Source organism: Oncorhynchus clarkii, chromosome 22, assembly GCF_045791955.1.
Source record: "Oncorhynchus clarkii lewisi isolate Uvic-CL-2024 chromosome 22, UVic_Ocla_1.0, whole genome shotgun sequence".
Lineage (NCBI taxonomy): Eukaryota > Metazoa > Chordata > Actinopteri > Salmoniformes > Salmonidae > Oncorhynchus > Oncorhynchus clarkii.
Window position 1 is genome coordinate 24280212 of NC_092168.1, and position 22601 is coordinate 24302812.

Genomic DNA, 22601 nt, shown 5'->3' on the forward strand with positions numbered 1-22601 from the left:
TGCACCAATTCATGTTGTTACTCCTCCCCCCCCCCCCCCCCCCCCCCCCACTGTCCTTATTTATGCACCAATTCATGTTGTTACTCCTCTGACCCCCCCCCCCCCCCCCCCCCCCCCCCCCCCCCACTGTCCTTATTTCTGCACCAATTCATGTTGTTACTCCTCTGACCCCCCCCCACTGTCCTTATTTCTGCACCAATTCATGTTGTTACTCCTCTGACTCCCCCCCCCCCCCACTGTCCTTATTTCTGGACCAATTCATGTTGTTACTCCTCTGACCCCCCCCCCCCCCACTGTCCTTATTTCTGCACCAATTCATGTTGTTACTCCTCTGACCCCCCCCCCCCCCCCCCCCCCCCCCCCCACTGTCCTTATTTCTGGACCAATTCATGTTGTTACTCCTCTGACCCCCCCCCCCCCCCCACTGTCCTTATTTCTGCACCAATTCATGTTGTTACTCCTCTGACCCCCCCCCCCCCCCCCCCCCCCCCCCCCCCCCACTGTCCTTATTTCTGCACCAATTCATGTTGTTACTCCTCTGACCCCCCCCCCCCCCCCCCCCCACTGTCCTTATTTCTGGACCAATTCATGTTGTTACTCCTCTGACCCCCCCCCCCCCCCACTGTCCTTATTTCTGCACCAACTCATGTTGTTACTCCTCTGACCCCCCCCCCCCCCCCCCACTGTCCTTATTTCTGCACCAATTCATGTTGTTACTCCTTTGATCCCCCCCACTGTCCTTATTTCTGCACCAATTCATGTTGTTACTCCTCTGATCCCCCCCCCCCCCCCCCACTGTCCTTATTTCTGCACCAATTCATGTTGTTACTCCTCTGATCCCCCCCCCCCACTGTCCTTATTTCTGCACCAATTCATGTTGTTACTCCTCTGACCCCCCCCCCCCCCCACTGCCCTTATTTCTGCACCAATTCATGTTGTTACTCCTCTGACTCCCCCCCCCCACTGTCCTTATTTCTGCACCAATTCATGTTGTTACTCCTCTGACCACCCCACTGTCCTTATTTCTGCACCAATTCATGCTGTTACTCCTCTGATCCCCCCCCCCACTGTCCTTATTTATGCACCAATTCATGTTGTTACTCCTCTGACCCCCCCCCCCCACTGTCCTTACTTCTGCACCAATTCATGTTGTTACTCCTCTGACCCCCCCCCCCCCCCCCCCCCCCCACTGTCCTTATTTCTGCACCAATTCATGTTGTTACTCCTCTGACCCCCCCCCCACTGTCCTTATTTCTGCACCAATTCATGTTGTTACTCCTCTGACTCCCCCCCCCCCCCCCACTGTCCTTATTTCTGGACCAATTCATGTTGTTACTCCTCTGACCCCCCCCCCCCCCCCCACTGTCCTTATTCCTGCACCAATTCATGTTGTTACTCCTCTGACCCCCCCCCCCCCCCCCCACTGTCCTTATTTCTGGACCAATTCATGTTGTTACTCCTCTGACCCCCCCCCCCCACTGTCCTTATTTCTGCACCAATTCATGTTGTTACTCCTCTGACCCCCCCCCCCCCCCACTGTCCTTATTTCTGCACCAATTCATGTTGCTACTCCTCTGACCCCCCCCCCCCCCCCACTGCCCTTATTTCTGCACCAATTCATGTTGTTACTCCTCTGACTCCCCCCCCCCACTGTCCTTATTTCTGCACCAATTCATGTTGTTACTCCTCTGACCCCCCCACTGTCCTTATTTCTGCACCAATTCATGCTGTTACTCCTCTGATCCCCCCCCCCACTGTCCTTATTTCTGCACCAATTCATGTTGTTACTCCTCTGACCCCCCCCCCCCCCCCCCCCCCCACTGTCCTTATTTATGCACCAATTCATGCTGTTACTCCTCTGATCCCCCCCCCCACTGTCCTTATTTCTGGACCAATTCATGTTGTTACTCCTCTGACCCCCCCCCCCCCCCACTGTCCTTATTTCTGCACCAATTCATGTTGTTACTCCTCTGATCCCCCCCCCCCCCCCCACTGTCCTTATTTCTGCACCAATTCATGTTGTTACTCCTCTGATCCCCCCCCCCACTGTCCTTATTTCTGCACCAATTCATGTTGTTACTCCTCTGACCCCCCCCCCCCCCCCCCCCCCCCCACTGCCCTTATTTCTGCACCAATTCATGTTGTTACTCCTCTGACTCCCCCCCCCCCCACTGTCCTTATTTCTGCACCAATTCATGTTGTTACTCCTCTGACCCCCCCACTGTCCTTATTTCTGCACCAATTCATGCTGTTACTCCTCTGATCCCCCCCCCCACTGTCCTTATTTCTGCACCAATTCATGTTGTTACTCCTCTGACCCCCCCCCCCCCCCCCCCCCCCCCACTGTCCTTATTTATGCACCAATTCATGTTGTTACTCCTCTGACCCCCCCCCCCCCACTGTCCTTACTTCTGCACCAATTCATGTTGTTACTCCTCTGACCCCCCCCCCCCCCCCCCCCCCCCCCCCACTGTCCTTATTTCTGCACCAATTCATGTTGTTACTCCTCTGACCCCCCCCCCACTGTCCTTATTTCTGCACCAATTCATGTTGTTACTCCTCTGACTCCCCCCCCCCCCCCCCCACTGTCCTTATTTCTGGACCAATTCATGTTGTTACTCCTCTGACCCCCCCCCCCCCCCACTGTCCTTATTCCTGCACCAATTCATGTTGTTACTCCTCTGACCCCCCCCCCCCCCCCCCCCCCCCACTGTCCTTATTTCTGGACCAATTCATGTTGTTACTCCTCTGACCCCCCCCCCCCACTGTCCTTATTTCTGCACCAATTCATGTTGTTACTCCTCTGACCCCCCCCCCCCCCCCCACTGTCCTTATTTCTGCACCAATTCATGTTGTTACTCCTCTGACCCCCCCCCCCCCCCCCCCACTGCCCTTATTTCTGCACCAATTCATGTTGTTACTCCTCTGACCCCCCCCCCCCCCACTGTCCTTATTTCTGCACCAACTCATGTTGTTACTCCTCTGACCAGAGAAAGTCAAATATTCCTTGATATTAAAAAAAGACACAAGCGCTATTAATAACAACTGAAGCTTATCAAAGCACTTTGCTATACTCCTTTGCAGCTGCATTACTGGTTGTAGCGTGAGTGGAAGTTAGCGTTGACAGTGCTGAATGACAACTTAAACTTGAACTTACTCATGAAAACTGCAGATCTTTGATGTATTCGTTGAGTCTCTCAAGTCACGGTTTTAAAAGTTTTAAAAGCCTCACATTATCAGCTTTGCTGTGCGTACAGTCTATGACGCGAGGAAACTGTGCAGACAAGGTGATCTTATCTATCTGATTGGCCAGCGGTAGACCTATAGGTGCACTTGATTTGCTCTCTGAGTTCTACCTTCAGACACATGAAATGGTTCAAAATGGGAACACTTTGCCTTCCCGGCGCTACTGCTGAATCATGTGCACCTTCCGCCAACAGCGCGAAACAAATATAATAAATAGGAACGCAAGGCTTTATTGTTGGGTGTTTATGCCTTGGAGACCAGTTGTGAGCAATGCAATAATAGCACAGATATAAAGATGAGTCCTCTATTTATCTCTATGGACTGCTTCTACTCGGGAGTGCCAATACGTCCGTCCTGTGGCTTTAACGCCTCTCAACAGCCAATGCATAGAATCAGAAATCCAGGGTTTATACAGTGCATTTGGAAACTATTCAGAGTACTTGACTTTTTTTTGGTATATTGATTTTGTTATATTACTGCCCAATTCTAAAATTCATTAAATAAAATGTTTTCCTCATCAATCTACACACAATACCTCATAATGACAAAGTGAAAACAGGTTTATAGAAATGTAAAATAAAATAAAAAATCTAATTTACATAAGTATTCAGATCTTTTGTTATGAGACTCGAAATTGAGTTTAGCTGCATCCTGTTTCCATTGTTCATCCTTGAGAACTTAAATTGATTGGACATGATTTGAAAAGAGGCACAGATCTTGGGGAAGGGTACTAAAAGATTTCTGCTGCATTGAAGGTCCCCAAGAACACACTGGCAACCATCATTCTTAAATGAAGAAGTTTGGAACCACCAAGACTCTTTCGAGAGCTGGCCGCTCGGCCAAACTGAGCAGTCGGGGGAGAAAGGCCTTGGTCAGGGAGGTGACTAGGAACCTGATGGACACACTGACAGAGCTCCAGAGTTCCTCTGTGGAGATGGGAGAACCTTCCAGAAGGACAACCATCTCTGCAGCACTCCACCAATCAGGCCTTTTATGGTAGAGTGGCCAGACGGAAGCCACTCCTCAGTAAAAGGCACATGACAGCCTGCTTGGAGTTTGCCAAAAGGCACCTAAAGACGCTCAGACCATGAGAAACAAGATTCTCTGGTCTGATGAAACCAAGATTGAACTCTTTGGCCTGAATGCCAAGTGCCATGTCTGGAGGAAACCTGGCACCATCCCTACGTGAAGCACGGTGGTGGCAGCATCATGCTGTGGGGATGTTTTTCAGTGGCAGGGACTGGGAGACTAGTCAGGATCGAGTGAAAGATGAACAGAGCAAAGTACAAAGAGATCCTTGATGAAAACTTGCCCCAGAGTACTCAGGACCTCAGAATGGGGTGAAGGTTCACCTTCTAACAGGACAACAACCCTAAGCACACAGCAAAGACAACGGTGACACACCCCATCCAACCTGACAGAACTTGAGAGGATCTGCAGAGAAGAATGGGAGAAACTCCCCAAATACAGGTGTGCCAAGCTTGTAGTGTCATACCCAAGAAGACTTTAGCCTGTAATGGCTGCCAAAGGTGCTTTATGTAAATGTGATAATTCAGTTTATTTGCAAAAATGTCTAAAAAACAGTTTTTACTTTGTCATTATGGGTATTGTGTGTAGATTGATGAGGTGAAAAAACAATTGAATCCATATTAGAATAAGGCTGTAACGTAACAAAATGTGGAAAAAGTCAAGGGGTCTGAATACGTTCCGAATGGACTGTATACATCATTGGACACAGCCCACCCTGTTCCAGCTCACCCTTCCAGTCTAATCTGGGAGGCCAAGTCAAAGCATTTTTACAGTGACTTTAACCACTCACGACCAGATGTAGCACTTCCAACATCTCAAACAAGATCGAACATCAACGTGTGTACAATTTCCCTACAGACATACATTGTTTTTATCTCAAGATTTCTCTGTTCTTCCCACTCGTGCTCTGTTCTTTCTAAATTGTGTGTTCCCTTTTTATGGTGCTGTATAACACTGTGTACCGATGAGTAGGTACAGCCAGACTTGTTTGACATTTCTGCATGCTGTTTAAAGAATGATGGTGCAGGTTCTCAACAAGCTATACCATTTGTTTTTCAGCACAAAAAGACAACCATTACGTAGGCCGCCTTCCTGTTATCAAACTTAACCATGATGTACTGGCAATTACTGTCTAGGGTTCTCTGTAGAGGTGAAGACAGTGTTAAAATAATGGGATATTGTGTCATTGATAGGTGGAGTGCTTTGTAAATCAAGCCTGTAGTCCAACACTCACTGAACAAAGCCTTGGTTTCAGTTTGAAATAAAGTTGAGACTTTCAGACTTCGCATCCACCTCATGTTCACTTTCCATATGAAATGCTGCATCTGGGGCAGTATTCTTGTCTCTGGCACTGTGCTTCTGTCAATTCTGAATGGAAACTACTTACAGTACCAGTCAAGTTTGGACAAACTTACTCATTCAAGGGGTTTCCTTTATTTTTACTATTTTCTACATTGTAGTATAATAGTGAAGACATCAAAACATTGAAATAACACATATGGAATCATGTAGTAACCAAAAAAGTATTAAAACAAATCAAAATATATTTTAGATTCTTCAAAGTAAACACCCTTTGCCTTGACAGCTTTGCACACTCTTGTCATTCTCATATTGAATGTAAGTACCCAGAAGAATTCTGTATTAAATGTGTTACTTCAACCACACTATGGCCTTGACTCCTCCCTCTCCAGCCAAGTCAATTTATCCAAAATTATAGGTCAACACAGTCAATAATATGTACTTGTAGACATAATCAAAACAGGCAAATGTTGGCATGGGAAACTGGAAAAAAAAGAGGTATGATATGGTTATGGTTTAGGAGATGCTTCATATCTATGGCAACTGTCTTTTTGAGCCAAGTGAACACTCAGTTCACAGCTGAGTATGTTCTGTGTGAGAAATTAGCTGAGGGAGTCAAGTTACTGGGAATCAGGGAGGAGTCTATGGGAAGTATTTAAATTCCCTCACTTACAGTAAGCCCAGTCTAGAGCATGATGACTCAAGGCAAAAGTAACAGTTACTCATAGCTGTTCACTATAAAAACATTACTTTTTGTTTTCCAGAGTAACTATTTCAAATAAATTTGTACAAATCATAGTTTTTTTTTATTGAAAAGAAAAGCGTTCCATTTCTTGGAAGAAAAAAAACAAACAAAAAAACATGTCCAACATCTTCCAATTAATTTGTCATTGGGACGCAATTATATGAAAGGGCCAAGGGTGAATTGATAGGCCGCAATGGAGGCAAGGATAGAGGGATTTGGGGATGGCTGGAGAGGGATAATGGAGATGGGAGGGATGGCTGTTTGGTAGATGCTCTGTTTAGAATCTTCCAGAGCGTTCTCGGTCTCTGGAGCGCCTTCTCTCGCGGTCGCGTCCACCTCCACCACCTCCACCTCCACCTCCACCTCCACCTCCCCTTCCTCTGTCCCTTGAGCGCGAACGACGTTCCCTGGAACGGGAGCGAGAATGATGCCCCCCTCTGAGGAAGAAGGAAAAAAAAGGAGCTAGTTAAACTGAAAATGAGAACTTTCCCCCTCAAACATACGTGAAAACTATCACGGCAGAAAGGTGCATTCCGGAGAACACTTGAAAGCAGCATAAGTTTTATGATTAGCGTTGACTCTCAGAGCCTGAGCTTACCCCCTCTTCCTGCGGCGTCCGTATAGCTCCCTCCTCAGCTCCCTAGAGATGGGCTTCAGGTGCATGAAGTTACAGAAGCCTCCTCGAGTGCACTCCCTGTAGAGAGAGCGAGAATTCAGTTAGTGCACTCCCTGTAGAGAGAGCGAGAATTCAGTTAGTGCACTCCCTGTAGAGAGAGCGAGAATTCAGTTAATGCACTAACTGATACAATGCATTTCTTAATACAATGCATTTATGTAGGTGTCACCATTAATGCAATGTTGAACTGAAAATGGTGTGCATGTGGTCCAGCGGTGGAGTACTGACCCCATCTCGTACTGGCGGCAGCAGGCTTCTCTAAAGTCGGTAACGGGAGAGAGCTCGGCGTGGATGGGCTGACCGTTGAACCAGCGGTTATTCAGATCCATCACTGCCTTCTCCGCGTCTTCTTCACGACGGAACTACACAGAGACCATCACCGAGTTAGAGTGTGTGCAAATGTAGGTTCTAATGAGGCTGAGAATGACAGTGCGATTGAATGAGAAGAGGAAGAACGTGTTTTCGTCAAAAAATGTACACAAAACCCACCATTACACACACACAGTCAGTGACACACCTTCACATATACGTTTCCAACCAGATGGTCTCCCAGGTTATCGCACACGTTCATCTCCTCCACCTCTCCATACTTCTCCTCCATCTCTGTGAAGACCTCCTAAAGCAAGAGAAACCAAGGGAGAGAGAATGGGATTGACAGACAGAAGGGTGAATACAGACTAAGTTTTAAATTGATTTAAATTCAAAGTGCATTTCCCACACATGCTCAAAATACATTTCTATTCTGTTTCAGTATTTTGTACAATGATTCCCACATGGGCTGTGTGGAGGGGGAAGAGAAGCAAGGTAGACCTGAATTGCATCATCCACATGGGCGCACTACCGCATCACTGACTCACCTCAAAGAACTCGTCATAGTGCTCCTGCATCTCCACATCACTGACGGCACCTAGTGGCCACAGGGGAGAAACTCACACATCAGGGACCAGTCAACGTGTTACAGTAGGTGACATCAGCATTGTGGTTTCATAAACTACATGCACAGGATAAATATTTCTAACACCTAGGAGTCTGGACTACTATTACAAATGTATTCAATCTAATAGCACACAGTCCAGTACATATGAAATAAGGACGACAGCAAAGACAATACTGTCCGGAGGCAAAGGGTCAATGCGAAAAATACGCTCATTGTGCCTCTGCGCACCAAGGACGACAGTAAGACTGGACATTTGACCTTTATGAGAGGACAGATTCTTTTGAGACTAATTTTAGTTACATTCAGTGAGTGCTAAGTAGTAATGGTACGGTCTGGCATAGACAATACAGCCATCAATTGATGCTAAGGAATGGGACTCACTGGGGCCTAAACACAATGTCAGTCATACTCAATTCACCAAAATCACACCCCATGTGTCATATCACATTTTGTACAATAACTAAAAATGTATCCTAAATTAGTTTGACCTCCTGAGACTAGAGCAGGGTTAACCTCTAGAATATAATTAATAGTGTTTTTTGTGTGAAGCTGTAGTTGAAACAATGATGAATAAAATGTTTTCCTAGAATACGTGTTAGGTTTTGAATGAATAGAAACAGACTGTATGCATCAAAACATAATTTGGACTATTTCAGTTACACTGACTACATGGCACCAGAACGGTAGTATACATGGTCTGTTTTACGTAACATTAATACCTGTTGTATTACATGTATGTTACAGCACTAAAGGGCAGAGAATGTATATCACTGATCATGTTAAAGGGATAGATCTTAACATGTCAGATAAAGAGGTCAAATGGCACCCCAAAGGGAAGTGTGGGCAAATGAAGAGAAAGATAAAATGATAACATTTTGTGCCACAGGTCCCTGTTAACAAGTGGGAAACTTACAGCGCAAACCATCGGCAGACTGGGCAGTGTTTTGAGGGTTACGGTAAATGTTCAAGAGGGCAATGGTCTGAAATACAAAATGTACATTTTTGAGATAGTTTCAGGCAGATTTCTAAAATGGTAGTTAAATAGGTGCATTTACTCCCATCCCCCTCCCTCAAAACTGTGTACTTGTGCCCCAACCAGGCCCAGAACAGGGTAGGAAGGGAAGACTGAAAGAGGTTAAGATGATCCATGGGACTGGTCCACGCTGAAAGAGATGGAGCTGGAAGAAGTGAAAGTCTCAGCATGACAATATTTGACTATGGAAAATTATGGTGGAAAATCCAATACAACCGAAAATTTAGCCTACCCAAACATTACATACCAGGTCATTGAGGCTTGAAATGACCTCTAGAACTTGCTGAATCATAGGTGATTGGATGCCAAGATGTTTATATTACTAGTTATCATTTCTTCCTTTTAATACATTTTTAAAAGTAACTTTTTGCCAGTCATTCTGAGTTTCTCAGCTGAGAAACAGAACAGTTACACGTGACAGCAACAAGACCACAAACCCACGACTTACCTTAGAGGAAGCGAGTGGCAATGCATCAGCTCTGCTAGCCGGGGCTCAACATCAGGGTACCATTTACACATTTACAATATGGCTGATGACGTCTGAATCAGTCTAACGTATAGGGGCGGCAGTATTGCAAGAGCAAAAACTAAAATCCCAAACTGTTCTGTGTCTAGACAGTAACTCATGTAGATGTGTTTGCTGTCTATAACCAGGTTCTTATCCAACCTTTTAATGCGAGTAGAAACATTTCGGATGAAAAGAAGCCATGACAGGCCTGATGGAAACATTTTTCATTCAACTTTCCAAATGTCGACAAAACAAAATACGCTAGACAAGGTGGGATCTTTTTGAGTTGGTAAAATTAATGCGAGAAATGTTGGTGGAAACGCTTTTAAGCGCAAATATTGATATATGACATGTGTTCCTCCCACTATGACTCGTCGGCATGCAGTTTATTAGACTACAGATGAAAGTTACGATGAACTTCACAGGGTGGTAAAAGTGCAAGGTGATGAGCTTGATGCTCCTTTCCAATAAATATTGAGGGTCTTGTTTTGGTGACATGATTATCGATACTTGGCTGCCGTCTGACAAAAATAATCTCGCTCTTTTGTCCATAATAATAATAAAATGTAATCATGCAGGCTATACACGCACTCTAGCCAACAGTGCGCAGATAGCGCTGCTAGAGAGAACGTGCCAATACCAGAGTGGGCACACTGGCGATAACCCACGTTCTCTTGTGAGAAAACCATCAGTAGAGTTGAAAATGCAATGGAAACCAATCAAACAGCAAACTGTTTTTTTATGTTCACTCATCACGCACAGCCTTTTATCTGCAACAGAAAAATATCTCATGGGGGAAAATGTGCACATAATTTTATGCAGATTTTCGAATATTCCCATAAAATGTTGCCAATTGGATGGAATCCTAGCTATTCACAAACGCATGTTGGGCACTAGGGCAGGTGTATTGTCAGTCTTCTCTGAAAGCACCTGAAAAATACCTAAAGTCTGTCATCTGTGCATTATACCTGTTAGAAAACAGGTACTATGTGGAGATTTCCTGTGGATAATAACTTTAAAGATCCAATGTGAATTGTGGGGATCAAGGCATTATTTTTTTTAGTCCTTTTCAATGTCACTATCAGAGCATGTCATTCTACACCTAGGCTTAGACCTCTGAATGGCAACGGATTAAAAAATATATTTTTAAAAAATTGATTAGATTGGCGATATACTAAAGTGTTGAGGTAGTGTTGTGGTACCCCCTGCTACCAGTGCTGAGACAGACCCTCCGAAGCCCTGCAGGAAGCCAGTGGAGACGCAGACCTAAAATCTGAGGAGGGGGAGAGAGCTAGAATGACCTGGTGGGCTGAGAGGACTGGACCGGAGGCACTTACAGTGGGAGCCGTCTGCCGTCTGCGCACTGTTTTGGGGGTTACGGTAGATGTTTTGAATCACGATGGTCTGCAGAGGGAAAAATCAAAAAATGGTTTATAAAAATACAAAAACTAAACCCCCCCCCAAAAATAGGCTATATAGCTAACTAAAACAGACTTTATTTTTAACCCACAGGTGGTGCTGAAGGTAGAGGACTGTTTGGCCCCTCTTGCTAAAATGTGAAAAGGTTTAATCAATAAAATAAGAAATCCCGATACCTAGAACCTATAGGAGGGGGGCGGACCAAATCCCGATACCTAGAACCTATAGGAGGGGGGCGGACCAAATCCCGATACCTAGAACCTATAGGAGGGGGCGGACCAAATCCCGATACCTAGAACCTATAGGAGGGGGGCGGACCAAATCCCGATACCTAGAACCTATAGGAGGGGGGCGGACCAAATCCCGATACCTAGAACCTATAGGAGGGGGCGGACCAAATCCCGATACCTAGAACCTATAGGAGGGGGGCGGACCAAATCCCGATACCTAGAACCTATAGGAGGGGGGCGGACCAAATCCCGATACCTAGAACCTATAGGAGGGGGGCGGACCAAATCCCGAGACCTAGAACCTATAGAGGGTGGGCAGACAAAATCCCTGGATGTAGAGGAACCTTGATACTGTAGGAGGGGTAAGGGCAAAATAAAGCAGGAGTCCGTGCTTGACCGGTGGACACGCTGGGGAGTTTGTGTCTTTTCTCTGTCCCATGCAGGCAAGGCGAGCTGTAGGGAAACCTAGAGGAAGCCTAGAGTATAGATGTGCTATGTTCTAATAATCTGTTCAGTGAGAGAGATACATCTGACTTTGAGATGGGAACGGGCCACAGATAAATCCTACCACTTCAGACAACCCATTGCAGAGAGTAGGCCAACTGGTGGAAAAGTGCTAGCTATTGCAAAAGCTTGAGATTACTGTTGATAAAGAGGACTGAAATTATGTTCAGTGACTCAGTCATATTTAGTCGAACGCAGTCACAATATGTATTAATAGGAGGGAACGACGTAGGGGTGTGAAAGTTTAAACCAAATTGGGATCATTAATGTTAAGGAAAAAAAAATGTCCAATAAAAATTGCAGTGAAGTTATCACAAAACATTTTCCATTGTATCGGCTAAAGACATGGGGAACGTTGCGCAATTTAAATAAAACCAGAGAGAAAGAGGCAAACTTGAGTCGATTTTGGCATGCAAGAGATTATCAAGACATATGTGTGTTTAGTCTTCGGTCTGTTGTGTATAGAATTCCCTAGCCTATTCATTGATGATAGGCCCTGCTTTACTGAAGTTGCGAGACATTGCAAGCCAAGAAATTGCGAGATACAGCATTTGATTGCCAATAGATAAGCCTAGTGCACGGTTCTGACTTGTCTGCCTGGTGTCCGACCTGCCTATACGGTACCCCTCTTCTCTCTCTCCACCTAGTAGTTAAGAGCATTGGGCCAGTAACTGAAAGGTCGCTGGTTCGAATTCCTGAGCAGATTAGGTAAAAAAAAAAAAATGTTGATGTGCCCGTGTACAGGCCACTTAACCCTAATTGCTCCAGTAAGTCACTCTGTATCCGTGTGTCTGCTAAATGACCAAAATGCAAATGTTTGTGTTGTTGAAAGTGCATCATTTTTTTTTTTTTTAAAGTCTCATCTGTTCCAAAAATACTGAATCTTAAAATAGTTGATTCTGCTTGACACTCAGAAATAGGCGTTCACGTGCAAGGAAACAAGGAATCAATTATTTTTGAGTCAACTGTCCACCACTACGCCATCATTATTAATAGTTGGGGATACCAAGTGGGGTTGCACAACTGAATGGATTCAACCAAAATGTGCCATCCAAATGTAACCCCTCGAGGTAGTACAGGTGCCATGAAAGGAACGCACCATGAGACCCAAACAGTTGCTAGCAGCAGCAAAGCTGCATTGTGAATTCACATGGAATCTTCACATTTTTTGTTGTTGTTGTCACATCCCTACAACGAGGGACATCAGGCGCATGACTACATCAATAATCCAGCCAAATGGTTTGAGCTCTGTCAAAAAAAACTAAGAAGGATTGTCAACAACCTGGAGAGAATAGTGAAAAACACACTCTAGGGTAGGGTCAGATCTAACAGAGGCTGGCCAGAGTAATTTGCAGTCTGTTCAAGCAGGCAACTTTCTGCATGGAATCTCTTGCAAAAGGCATGGCCAGCAATTTCAATGGAGATGCAGGGGCCATGTCACCTTTCATCCAATGTTATGTGTAGAGAAAGATTTGTTTCTGAATTACACTCCACTACATACACATGTGTGGATAGTGATGCAAACATTTTTAATTTGGCTCTATATTCCAGCATGTTGGATTTGAGATCAACTGTTTCATGAGGTGACAGTATAGAATCACCTTTTATTTGAGGGTATTTTTGTACACATCGGATTTACTGTTTAGAAATGAAAGCTCTTTATAGATCTAGTCCCCCCCCATTTGAAGACGTAACAAATGTCACAGTATTAAAGTAGTCAAAAGTTTAGTATTTGGTCGGTATTCCTTGCACACAATGACATCAAGCTTGTGAATCGTTGGATGCAGTGTTGCCAACTTAGCGAGTATTCAGACCCCTCTAGTGACATATTTTCAAGAAAGCAACTAGCGACAAATTTAGCACATTTTTCTGGTGTTATTGGAGACTTTTGGAGACTTAGTGCTTGCGTATCGTTCTTACTCTTCTCAACAAGCAGAGGGTGCTGCCGTGGGCCCCACCCCTGTCCAAAGCACTCACAGGCGGTCCTAGTGCTGCAGTCAGAGCAGGAGATGTTCACCCCTCCTCATCCACACCGCAAATTAATTGCGCATGCGGGAAGCCGCTGCTGGCTGATCCCGCCCTGGTTTACATTAAAATAAAATAAAAACTGAATTAGGGCAAGACTAGTTACCATAATGCTCTCACATTGCCATTGACAGTTTTTTCTATTGTCTCTTTTTGGTCCATTTAGATTGTACACTATTTTTTTTTTAAATGTTATGGTTAAAAATGTTCATGTTTTTACTGTGACTTGTTGTAGGCTCCTAAGTGGACCATAAGATTAGAAACCAAACCAAATTCATGCTAAAAACAAAAATGCTTAATAAAAAACGAAGTAACTCCGCCAGTGTCTCCGGTCCCAAGCCCAGATAAAGGAGGGTTGAAATTGTGACATAAAAAAAATATATAAAAAATAAATCGACAGAATACATTTTATTTGTAGTTCTAAACACATTTAGGGTGTTTTTACTCACTTTTTGTCTCTCCCACGACGTTATTCCTCTCTCCTACAGCGTCCATCACAATTACATGCACATGGCCAATTATGAAAATTAGGTGATGACGTCATTTGGCGACTTTTAGGACAGCCAATAGCTACTTTCCTTACTGAGGAGTTGGCAACACTGGTTGGATGCATTTTTTGGTTGCGTTTCAGATTATATTGTGTCCAACGGGAAGTGAATGATGAATAATGTATTGTCATTTTGGATTCACTTATAGTAAGTAAAAATAGATGTTAACACCTCAACATGAATGTGAATGCTACCACAATTAGAGATAATCATGAATTAAATTGTGAATGGTGATGAGTGAGAAAGTGAGAGGGACAAAGATCATACCCCCCAAACAATGCTGATCTACCCCATTATTGGTAATGGTGAGAGGTTAGCATGCTTTGTTGTAGCCTCCAACTTTCTCACTTGTCATCATCGTTCATGATTCTTCTTCATCGTGGCATTATCAAGATTATTTACTCAATGTTTCTGAACACTTCTAAATCACTTAGAATTATAAATTACTCCAGTCATCATTCAGTTCATATTGGGAAAAACAACCCCCAAACAATCTGCAAATGCATCCAGAGTTTGTAAAGTCACAAGCTTGATGTAGCTAGACATTGTGTGCTAGGAATACGGGAACCATATACTGAACTTTTGACTACTTTGGTACACTATAAGTGAAATTCCACCAAACACTTACGACATCTTCAAATGGGGGGGGGGAATCAGATATGTATGAAAATGCCCTCAACATCCAAAATGCTGGAGTAGAGACAAATGTACAAAAACAGAAAAAAGCATTGCTGTCCAAAAACATAAGGGAGTGTAAGAGAGCGACTCATGGGACCCCCGGGTGAATCTAGCTCTCAAGTCAAGCTCTCCGGCTCTTTAGATATTTAAAATGTGACCGAGTGAAAGGGATGGAGGAGAGGATGACCTAGATTCAGGGCAGACATTTCCCTAAAAATTAGGGTTGTGACAATGCCAGTATCGCAATATGTTATCCTTGGCAAAAAAATGAAAACAAAAGCAGACCAACCTCTTTGGTCCTTTAAAAACCTGCTGTATGTAAAATATTGTGTGCTATAGCTTGGGGGAAATGTTTTATGTGACTCTGGATGACACCATAATGATGTTAGTTTCCAACCTTAGGGCTGTTTTCCTGAAGAAGTTAAAATCAGCTTTGTGATTTGTTTCCTTGCCACGACACTAACGAGTATCGCAATACTGGTATCATCCTGGCTCTACTAAGATTAGGAATTATTTGTCCTATTGGCATTAGAAACCGTACCTGTTAATTTATGATGGACTAGCTAGAGAAAAACGGTAAAGCAGGGAGACACTGTCGTTTGAGATGTTTTTGTCTGGTATACTGAGACGCAGGATGCAAGAAATGCTTTGGATATTCGAAGAGAGGTCGCTGAACAGGCTTGGACCACCAAAAATGGAGGAAGTGTGTATATCGCTGTGCTTGTGTCAGTAGTATAGCTGCATAAAACACACTTCCTGTTTCATATATTTAGGACACTAACTTAAACAGTATTTAGTGGTGATCTACATTCAAACTCATAACTTTCATCTTTTAGTAGTGTTATTATTCAAGAGGATTATTGACAAGCCCTTCTGTTTTCATCAAAGGGAATCAGCTGATGCACAATCAAGCCCACATACACAAGCACACATACACAAGCACACAAGTCCACATACACAAGCACACAAGTCCACATACACAAGCACACAAGCACACATACACAAGCACACAAGTCCACATACACAAGCACACAAGTCCACATACACAAGCACACATACACAAGCACACAAGTCCACATACACAAGCACACAAGTCCACATACACAAGCACACAAGTCCACATACACAAGCACACAAGTCCACATACACAAGCACACATACACAAGTCCACATCCACAAGCCCACATACACAAGCACACATACACAAGCACACATACACAAGCCCACATACACAAGCCCACATCCATCTCTCTGCTAGAATGAATCAAAATACATGTTAATGGTGGGAGAAAGGGTTATTCACACAACATTGAATAACACTCCAATTCAATGTTAATCAATTCCACTATTTTGTTTCACTATCTGAAAAACCAGTGCTGATAAACCTTTCCAATCTCTGATTAGAAGAACAAGGTAAACAAAGCATCAATCACTGGATCAAAGATAATGGCCATTTTAATCATTTTGGTTAAACCAGAACTAAAATCTCACATAATTTGGTCATGCAGCATAGTTCCACGAGAGGTTACCATTTGTCAAACCAGCCTAGAGCATGACAACCACTTCATCTTGGCAGGAGAAGTTTTACACATGCTATTCCATTTCATGCAGCACATCTGGTAGAAGCAAATATTTTAAACAAGTTTGCTTTACTGAATTGACTTACCTGACTGAAAGTTGGTTTATTATGTAATCTGGAGCATCGGTCACCATGGCGGCAGGCACCAATTTTAAAGTAGAAAGAACAGTTCACCCTGAAGGACGAAAAATAGCTAGCTAAACAGTCCTGAAATGCATAACTAGCTAGTTCACACTCATGTACCCAGATGCAAAATAAATGAAATGTGCAACTTTCCATTAAGTGATCAAGTTTGGAAAACAGCAGCATGTTCAAAGTCAAATTGCATTGGATTTATCAAAGTCACATTAGCTAGCTAGAGCAGATAATATAACTAGGGCCGAGGTAAAGTTGGTTTTATATTCACACATTGGGACATTGACAATCAGACATTCGCCAAACGCCATTTAAAAATCTATAACTAATAAATTGATCGTCACAGAAACATAAATATAGATATAGTTTATTCTATACATGTCTAGCATACTTTTAAAACCTTTGTTTTGAGGAAAAATTCCAGTTTTGACTTGATAGAAATACATATCTATAAAATGCCATTTAAAGCAACATAAATCAATGTTTTCAATGATGCCAGAATCAAACTAGGTATGATTTACTCTATAAATGTTTAGTATACTTTTACAACCTTTGCTTTGAGAAGAAATTCCAGGTTTGATTTTATAGAAATACATAAAATGCCATTTAAAGCGGTATAAATCAATAACTAATTCACCATTTGTCACAGAAACATCAAACTATGTATGATTTATTCTATAAAATGTCCCGCATACATTTACAAACTTGGCTTTGAGTAGATATTGCGGTTTTGATTTGATAGACATACAAAAAAAAAATCTCAAATATTGCATTTAAAGATGAAGAAATCAATAACTAATTCAGTGATTGTCTCAGTAAGAAAAAAAATCACTTGCAATAACTTTAAATGTTAATTTCAAGTGCCATTTGTTCTATATGAAGTTAGACAATGTTTACATAAAGTTGTACAATGTTTACAATATTAAAGTGTATGCCAAATCAATGTCTGCATTTTTAGTGCAACAGTTCCACATTTTAAAGTAGTTACAAGGCACAACAGTCCTTTATATGTGTCTAATTTAAACAGCAAAGAGGTCCCATCCAATCATTATCTATTTTGGTTTTGTTGAAGTCCTTTGTCATCCCTAGACAAACTGAATGGTACCATCTCTGGCACACAGCATTATATCTGCAGTATTATAAACATAAAACAGGGTAATCTTTATTTACATGTAAATTACAGTTCTGGAATACCCAAATTATGTTACATGCTTTTGCAATAAGGAACATTTTCAAATTGAATTGGATTTTTGTTCAATTGCTAAATTGACATGCATTTGACCACAACCTTGACAAAAGCACTTTTACTTTCTTCTCCAACACTGTGTTTTTATATTATTTAAACCAAATTGAACATGTTTCATTATTTATTTGAAAGGTTGCTGGATCAAATCCCTGAGCTGACAAGGTAAAAATCTGTCCTTCTGCCCCCCGAACAAGGTAGTTAACCCACTGTTCCCCAGTAGGCCGTCATCGTAAATAAGAATTTGTTCTTAACTGACTTGCCTCGTAAAATAAAGGTCAAATTTAAAAAAGGTAAAAAATAATGTCAGTCTTTGAAATCAAAATCAGTTTAAATCGTGACTTGTGCCAGATACGTGTGTACCTATTAAAGTGAATAACTGTCATAGTATGCATCTAGTGTCTCTCATAGTAGAATAATAAAATAAGAGTAATGACATTAGAACAGAGAAATAATACAAGGATAACCCTGATAGATGTTATGCAGTTCTATCCAAACTGGAAAGGTTGTAAAAGTATACTGGACATTGATAGAATAAATCATACATAGTTTGATGATTGTCATAGTCAGTGAAAATGTTATTGATTTATATAGCTTTAAATGGCATTTTATAGATGTTAAGCATCAGTCAAAACTGGAATTTTTCCTCAAAACAAGGGTTGTAAAAGTATGCTAGACATTTATAGAATAAATCATACATAGTTTGATGACTGTGACAAATGGGTGAATAAGTTAATGATTTATACAGCTTGGTATAACTAGGGCCCATATCAACTAACGTTAATAAATTGTGAACAGCCTAGTTACCTTATTGTCTCAATTGATTTAACTTGGATACACAACATGGGCATCAGTGGAGGAATTTGGGACATGGAGCTAGCTAACTAGTTATCGTTAGCTAGTTACTGAATGTATAGCCACAGATTAAATAAATAATTGTTACAGCTAGCCTAGCTGGCTAATTTGGCAAATAGAGAAAGTTGCCCAGGTCTCACACGAAATAATGCCCCAAGCCAAGCATAAATTGTCTTAACAGGTTAGCTAGCTAACTTCAGTAATATAGCTAATGCACATTTTAGAGAGGTGGGACTGAAACTGCTCAGCACACACACACACAAAGATCCCTTATCCATCCATGCACACCATTGAGCTATAAAAGAACGGTCTGTGCATACGTTCAAACAACATATTACCCCATGCTAATGTTAGCTAGCTACTCTAGACGCTAACACATTGACGTTTCACAACTTCTAATGCTGCATGATATATGATAGGTAAGTAGCCAAGACAGCCAAATGCAATGCGAAAGTTATCGTAGGCCTAAATCGTATGATTGTTTGACCAAATAAGCAAGCCTATAAGAACATTTTACTCACTTATCTTTCTCTGTACCGAAAATGGACGCCAGGTATTCCGCCATTTTCGATTATGTCGACTAAACCAAAGAGTGTAAAATGTGGACCACCGACAGAAACGGTAACCCAGACACGTCAAATGGGCTATAAAGCTGAAGCATCCGTTTAGAACGTTTTCTCACCCCCAAATATGGTAGTGAGAGGAAGTCCAGTAGCGGTAGTGGATGGAACTAGGCCAATATTCTGCCAATTTCCTCATAAATTAAACGTCTGATCTCAATACATTTGTCTGTTCCCAAAACTATAATATATTACGAACACAGTGCACTAAGTTTTATGGACTTGAAGCTTTGCCAAAGTTTTATTTTATTTTTTAAATTGCGTTGTCTAGGAGTGCAAAGTCGAATGGAGTTTGTGCACACCCGCGCGTTTTTTCATAACGGAAACATGCAAATATATGCTACAGGGCGCCAATAGGATCTCGCTAGTTCGTGCTTGGCTTTGCCCACCTCCTTGCTTGTTCTGCCCACTATGCTTAATTTGCTCCCACTGTAAAGGACACACATGAACTATCTTGGGTTATTTATAAATGTCTTTGGTGTGAATAGAATTTTTACCCCACAAATTATACACTTCCGGTCTCGTTTGTGCACTGATTTTATACTACCAGAGAGCATATAAAACCAGCACTACACCCTGTACCAAACACTGACCGTTTACAACGTACATCAATCAAATGTATTTATAAAGCCCTTTTTACATCAGCCGATGTCACAAAGTGCTGTACAGAAACCCAGCCTAAAACCCCAAACAGCAAGCAATGCATCAATCAATCATGAATATTTTTGATGAACTTAAACTAGGTATCAAAAGCTTTAATAAATCTAGAATGGAAGAAGTTGAATAGTTGGCCCATCTTATCAGAAATTATCAGGGGAGCTCTGTTGCGCATAGAAATCAAGGCTATCGTTAAACTTTGTAGGTAATCTTGATATGCCCCATAATTTGACTGGCCCTTTAACTTGATAACATACAAACACTGAAATTGGCTTATAACTGTAATATATTGTGAGATTGATTGATGTACGTGAAGAGGGCACAACAAAGTATTTCCCCCTCAGGAAACTAAAAAGATTTGGCATGGGTCCTGAGATCCTCAAAAGGTTTTACAGCTGCACCATCGAGAGCATCCTGACGGGTTGCATCACTGCCTGGTATGACAACTGCTTGGCCTCCGACCGCAAGGCGTAGTGCCTAGAGGGTAGTGAGTACGGCCCAGTATATCACTGGGGCCAAGCTTTCTGCCATCCAGGACCTCTATACCAGGCGGTGTCAGAGGAAGGCCCTAAAAATTCTCAAAGACTCCAGCCACCCTAGTCATAGACCGTTCTCTCTGCTACCGCACAGCAAGCGGTACCGGAGCACCAAGTCTAGGTCCAAGAGGCTTCTAAACAGTTTCACAGCTTCTACCCCCAAGCCATAAGACTCCTGAACAGCTAAGGGGGAAGCTGAACAGCTAAGGGGGAAGATGCGTTGTCATGCCCTCTTCACAACTGTTACGGTGTGTTTGGATTATGATAGGGCCTTAGTGATGTTGACACAGAGGAACTTGAAGCTCTCAACTGCTCCACTACAGCCCCATTGACTATTTACACCCCCCCCCGCCCATACACTGCCGCTACTCTGTTATTATCTATGCATACCCACTTTAATAACCCTACCTGCATGTACCTATTTATCACAATTACCTCGACACCAGTGTCCCGGCACATTGACTCTGTACCGGTACCCCCTGTATATAGCCCCGCTATTGTGATTTACTGCTGCTCTTTAATTATTAGTTTTTCCTATCTTTTACTTTTTTTCTTTTTTTTCTTAAAACTGTATTGTTTCTTCGGGGACGGTGTCCCTTCCACAGGACGGTTGAGCTAACGTAGGCTAATGCGATTAGCATGAGGTTGTAAGTAACAAGAACATTTCCCAGGACATATACATATCAGATATTGGCAGTAAGCTTAAATTCTTGTTAATGTAACTGCACTGTCCAATTTACAGTAGCTGTTACAGTGAAATAATACCATGCTATTGTTTGGGGAGAGTGCACAATTTTGAACATGAAAAGTTATTAATAAACAAATTAGGCATATTTGGGCAGTCTTGATACAAAATATTGAAGAGAAATGCAATGGTTCATTGGATAAGTCTAAAACTTTGCACATCTAGTGGCCAAAATCTAAATTGCAACTGGGCTGGAATAATACATTACGGCCTTTCTCTTGCATTTCAAAGATGGCACAAAAAAATTCAAAAGAACGGTTGGTTTTTTCTTTGAATTATCTTTTACCAGATCTATTGTGTTATATTTCCTCCATTCCTTTCACAACTTCCAAGAGTTTTTCCTTTCAAATAATATGCAAATCCTTGCTTCAGGGTCTGAGCTACAGAGTTAGATTTGAGTCATTTTAGGCAAAAAATTATCAAAAAAAGGGGCAGATCCTTAAGAGGTTGGGCTTGTAAGTAAGCATTTCACTGTAAGGTCTACTACACCTGTTGTATTCACCACATGTGACAAATACAATTTGATTTGATCATGGCTCCTGAATGTGTTGCCCAGTCTGAAATCAGTCTATTGCCTACCACCCACTCCTTGCTTACTGAAATCAAATCAAATCAAATTTTATTTGTCACATACACATGGTTAGCAGATGTTAATGCGAGTGTAGCGAAATGCTTGTGCTTCTAGTTCCGACAATGCAGTAATAACCAACAAGTAATCTAACTAACAATTCCAAAACTACTGTCTTATACACAGTGTATGGGGATAAAGAATATGTACATAAAGATATATGGATGAGTGATGGTACAGAGCAGCATAGGCAAGATACAGTAGATGGTATCGAGTACAGTATATACATATGAGATGAGCATGTAAACAAAGTGGCATAGTTAAAGTGGCTAGTGATACATGTATTACATAAGGATGCAGTGGATGATATAGAGTACAGTACATACGTATACATATGAGATGAATAATGTAGGGTATGTAAACATTATATTAGGTAGCATTGTTTAAAGTGGCTAGTGTTATTCATTATGAACAGGCACTGCAGCAATAGGACACTATTAAGATAATTACATTTTAGTAATTTAGCAGATGCTCTTATCCAGAGCGACTTACAGTTAGTGCATTCATCTTAAGAAAACATATCCCAGGCATAGTAAGTACACTTTTCCTCAATAAAGTAGTTACATGTACCAGCAAAGTCCGATCTAGAAAGGGGTGGGGGGGGGTCAAGTGCAAGTGTATACTAGATAACACTTTTGAAATGAATAACACATCCTTCTGTAATAAGAACTCATTCACTTTATATGTTTGTTTAGAGATTTTATTAATAACATATTAGCATTTAGA

The 22601-nt window shown here is 42.2% G+C and overlaps 1 protein-coding gene across 2 annotated transcripts; it reads right to left on the reverse strand.

The window, feature by feature from the left end:
- Positions 1-6357: 6357 nt before the first annotated feature.
- Positions 6358-19334, reverse strand: LOC139380685 (splicing factor U2AF 35 kDa subunit-like protein). Of its 2 annotated transcripts, none has more exons than XM_071123617.1 (8): positions 19211-19334; positions 16544-16631; positions 8846-8912; positions 7853-7902; positions 7513-7611; positions 7224-7357; positions 6918-7013; positions 6358-6756 (listed from the first exon to the last, which is right to left on the reverse strand). In XM_071123617.1, the coding sequence occupies exons 1-8, from the start codon at positions 19252-19254 to the stop codon at positions 6597-6599; spliced, it is 738 nt and encodes a 245-aa protein (XP_070979718.1). In that variant the 5' UTR covers positions 19255-19334; the 3' UTR covers positions 6358-6596. The 2 variants fall into 2 exon arrangements, with proteins under 2 accessions (XP_070979718.1, XP_070979719.1); XM_071123618.1 differs by lacking the exon at positions 8846-8912 and adding an exon at positions 10811-10877.
- Between the last annotated feature and the right edge of the window lie 3267 nt (positions 19335-22601).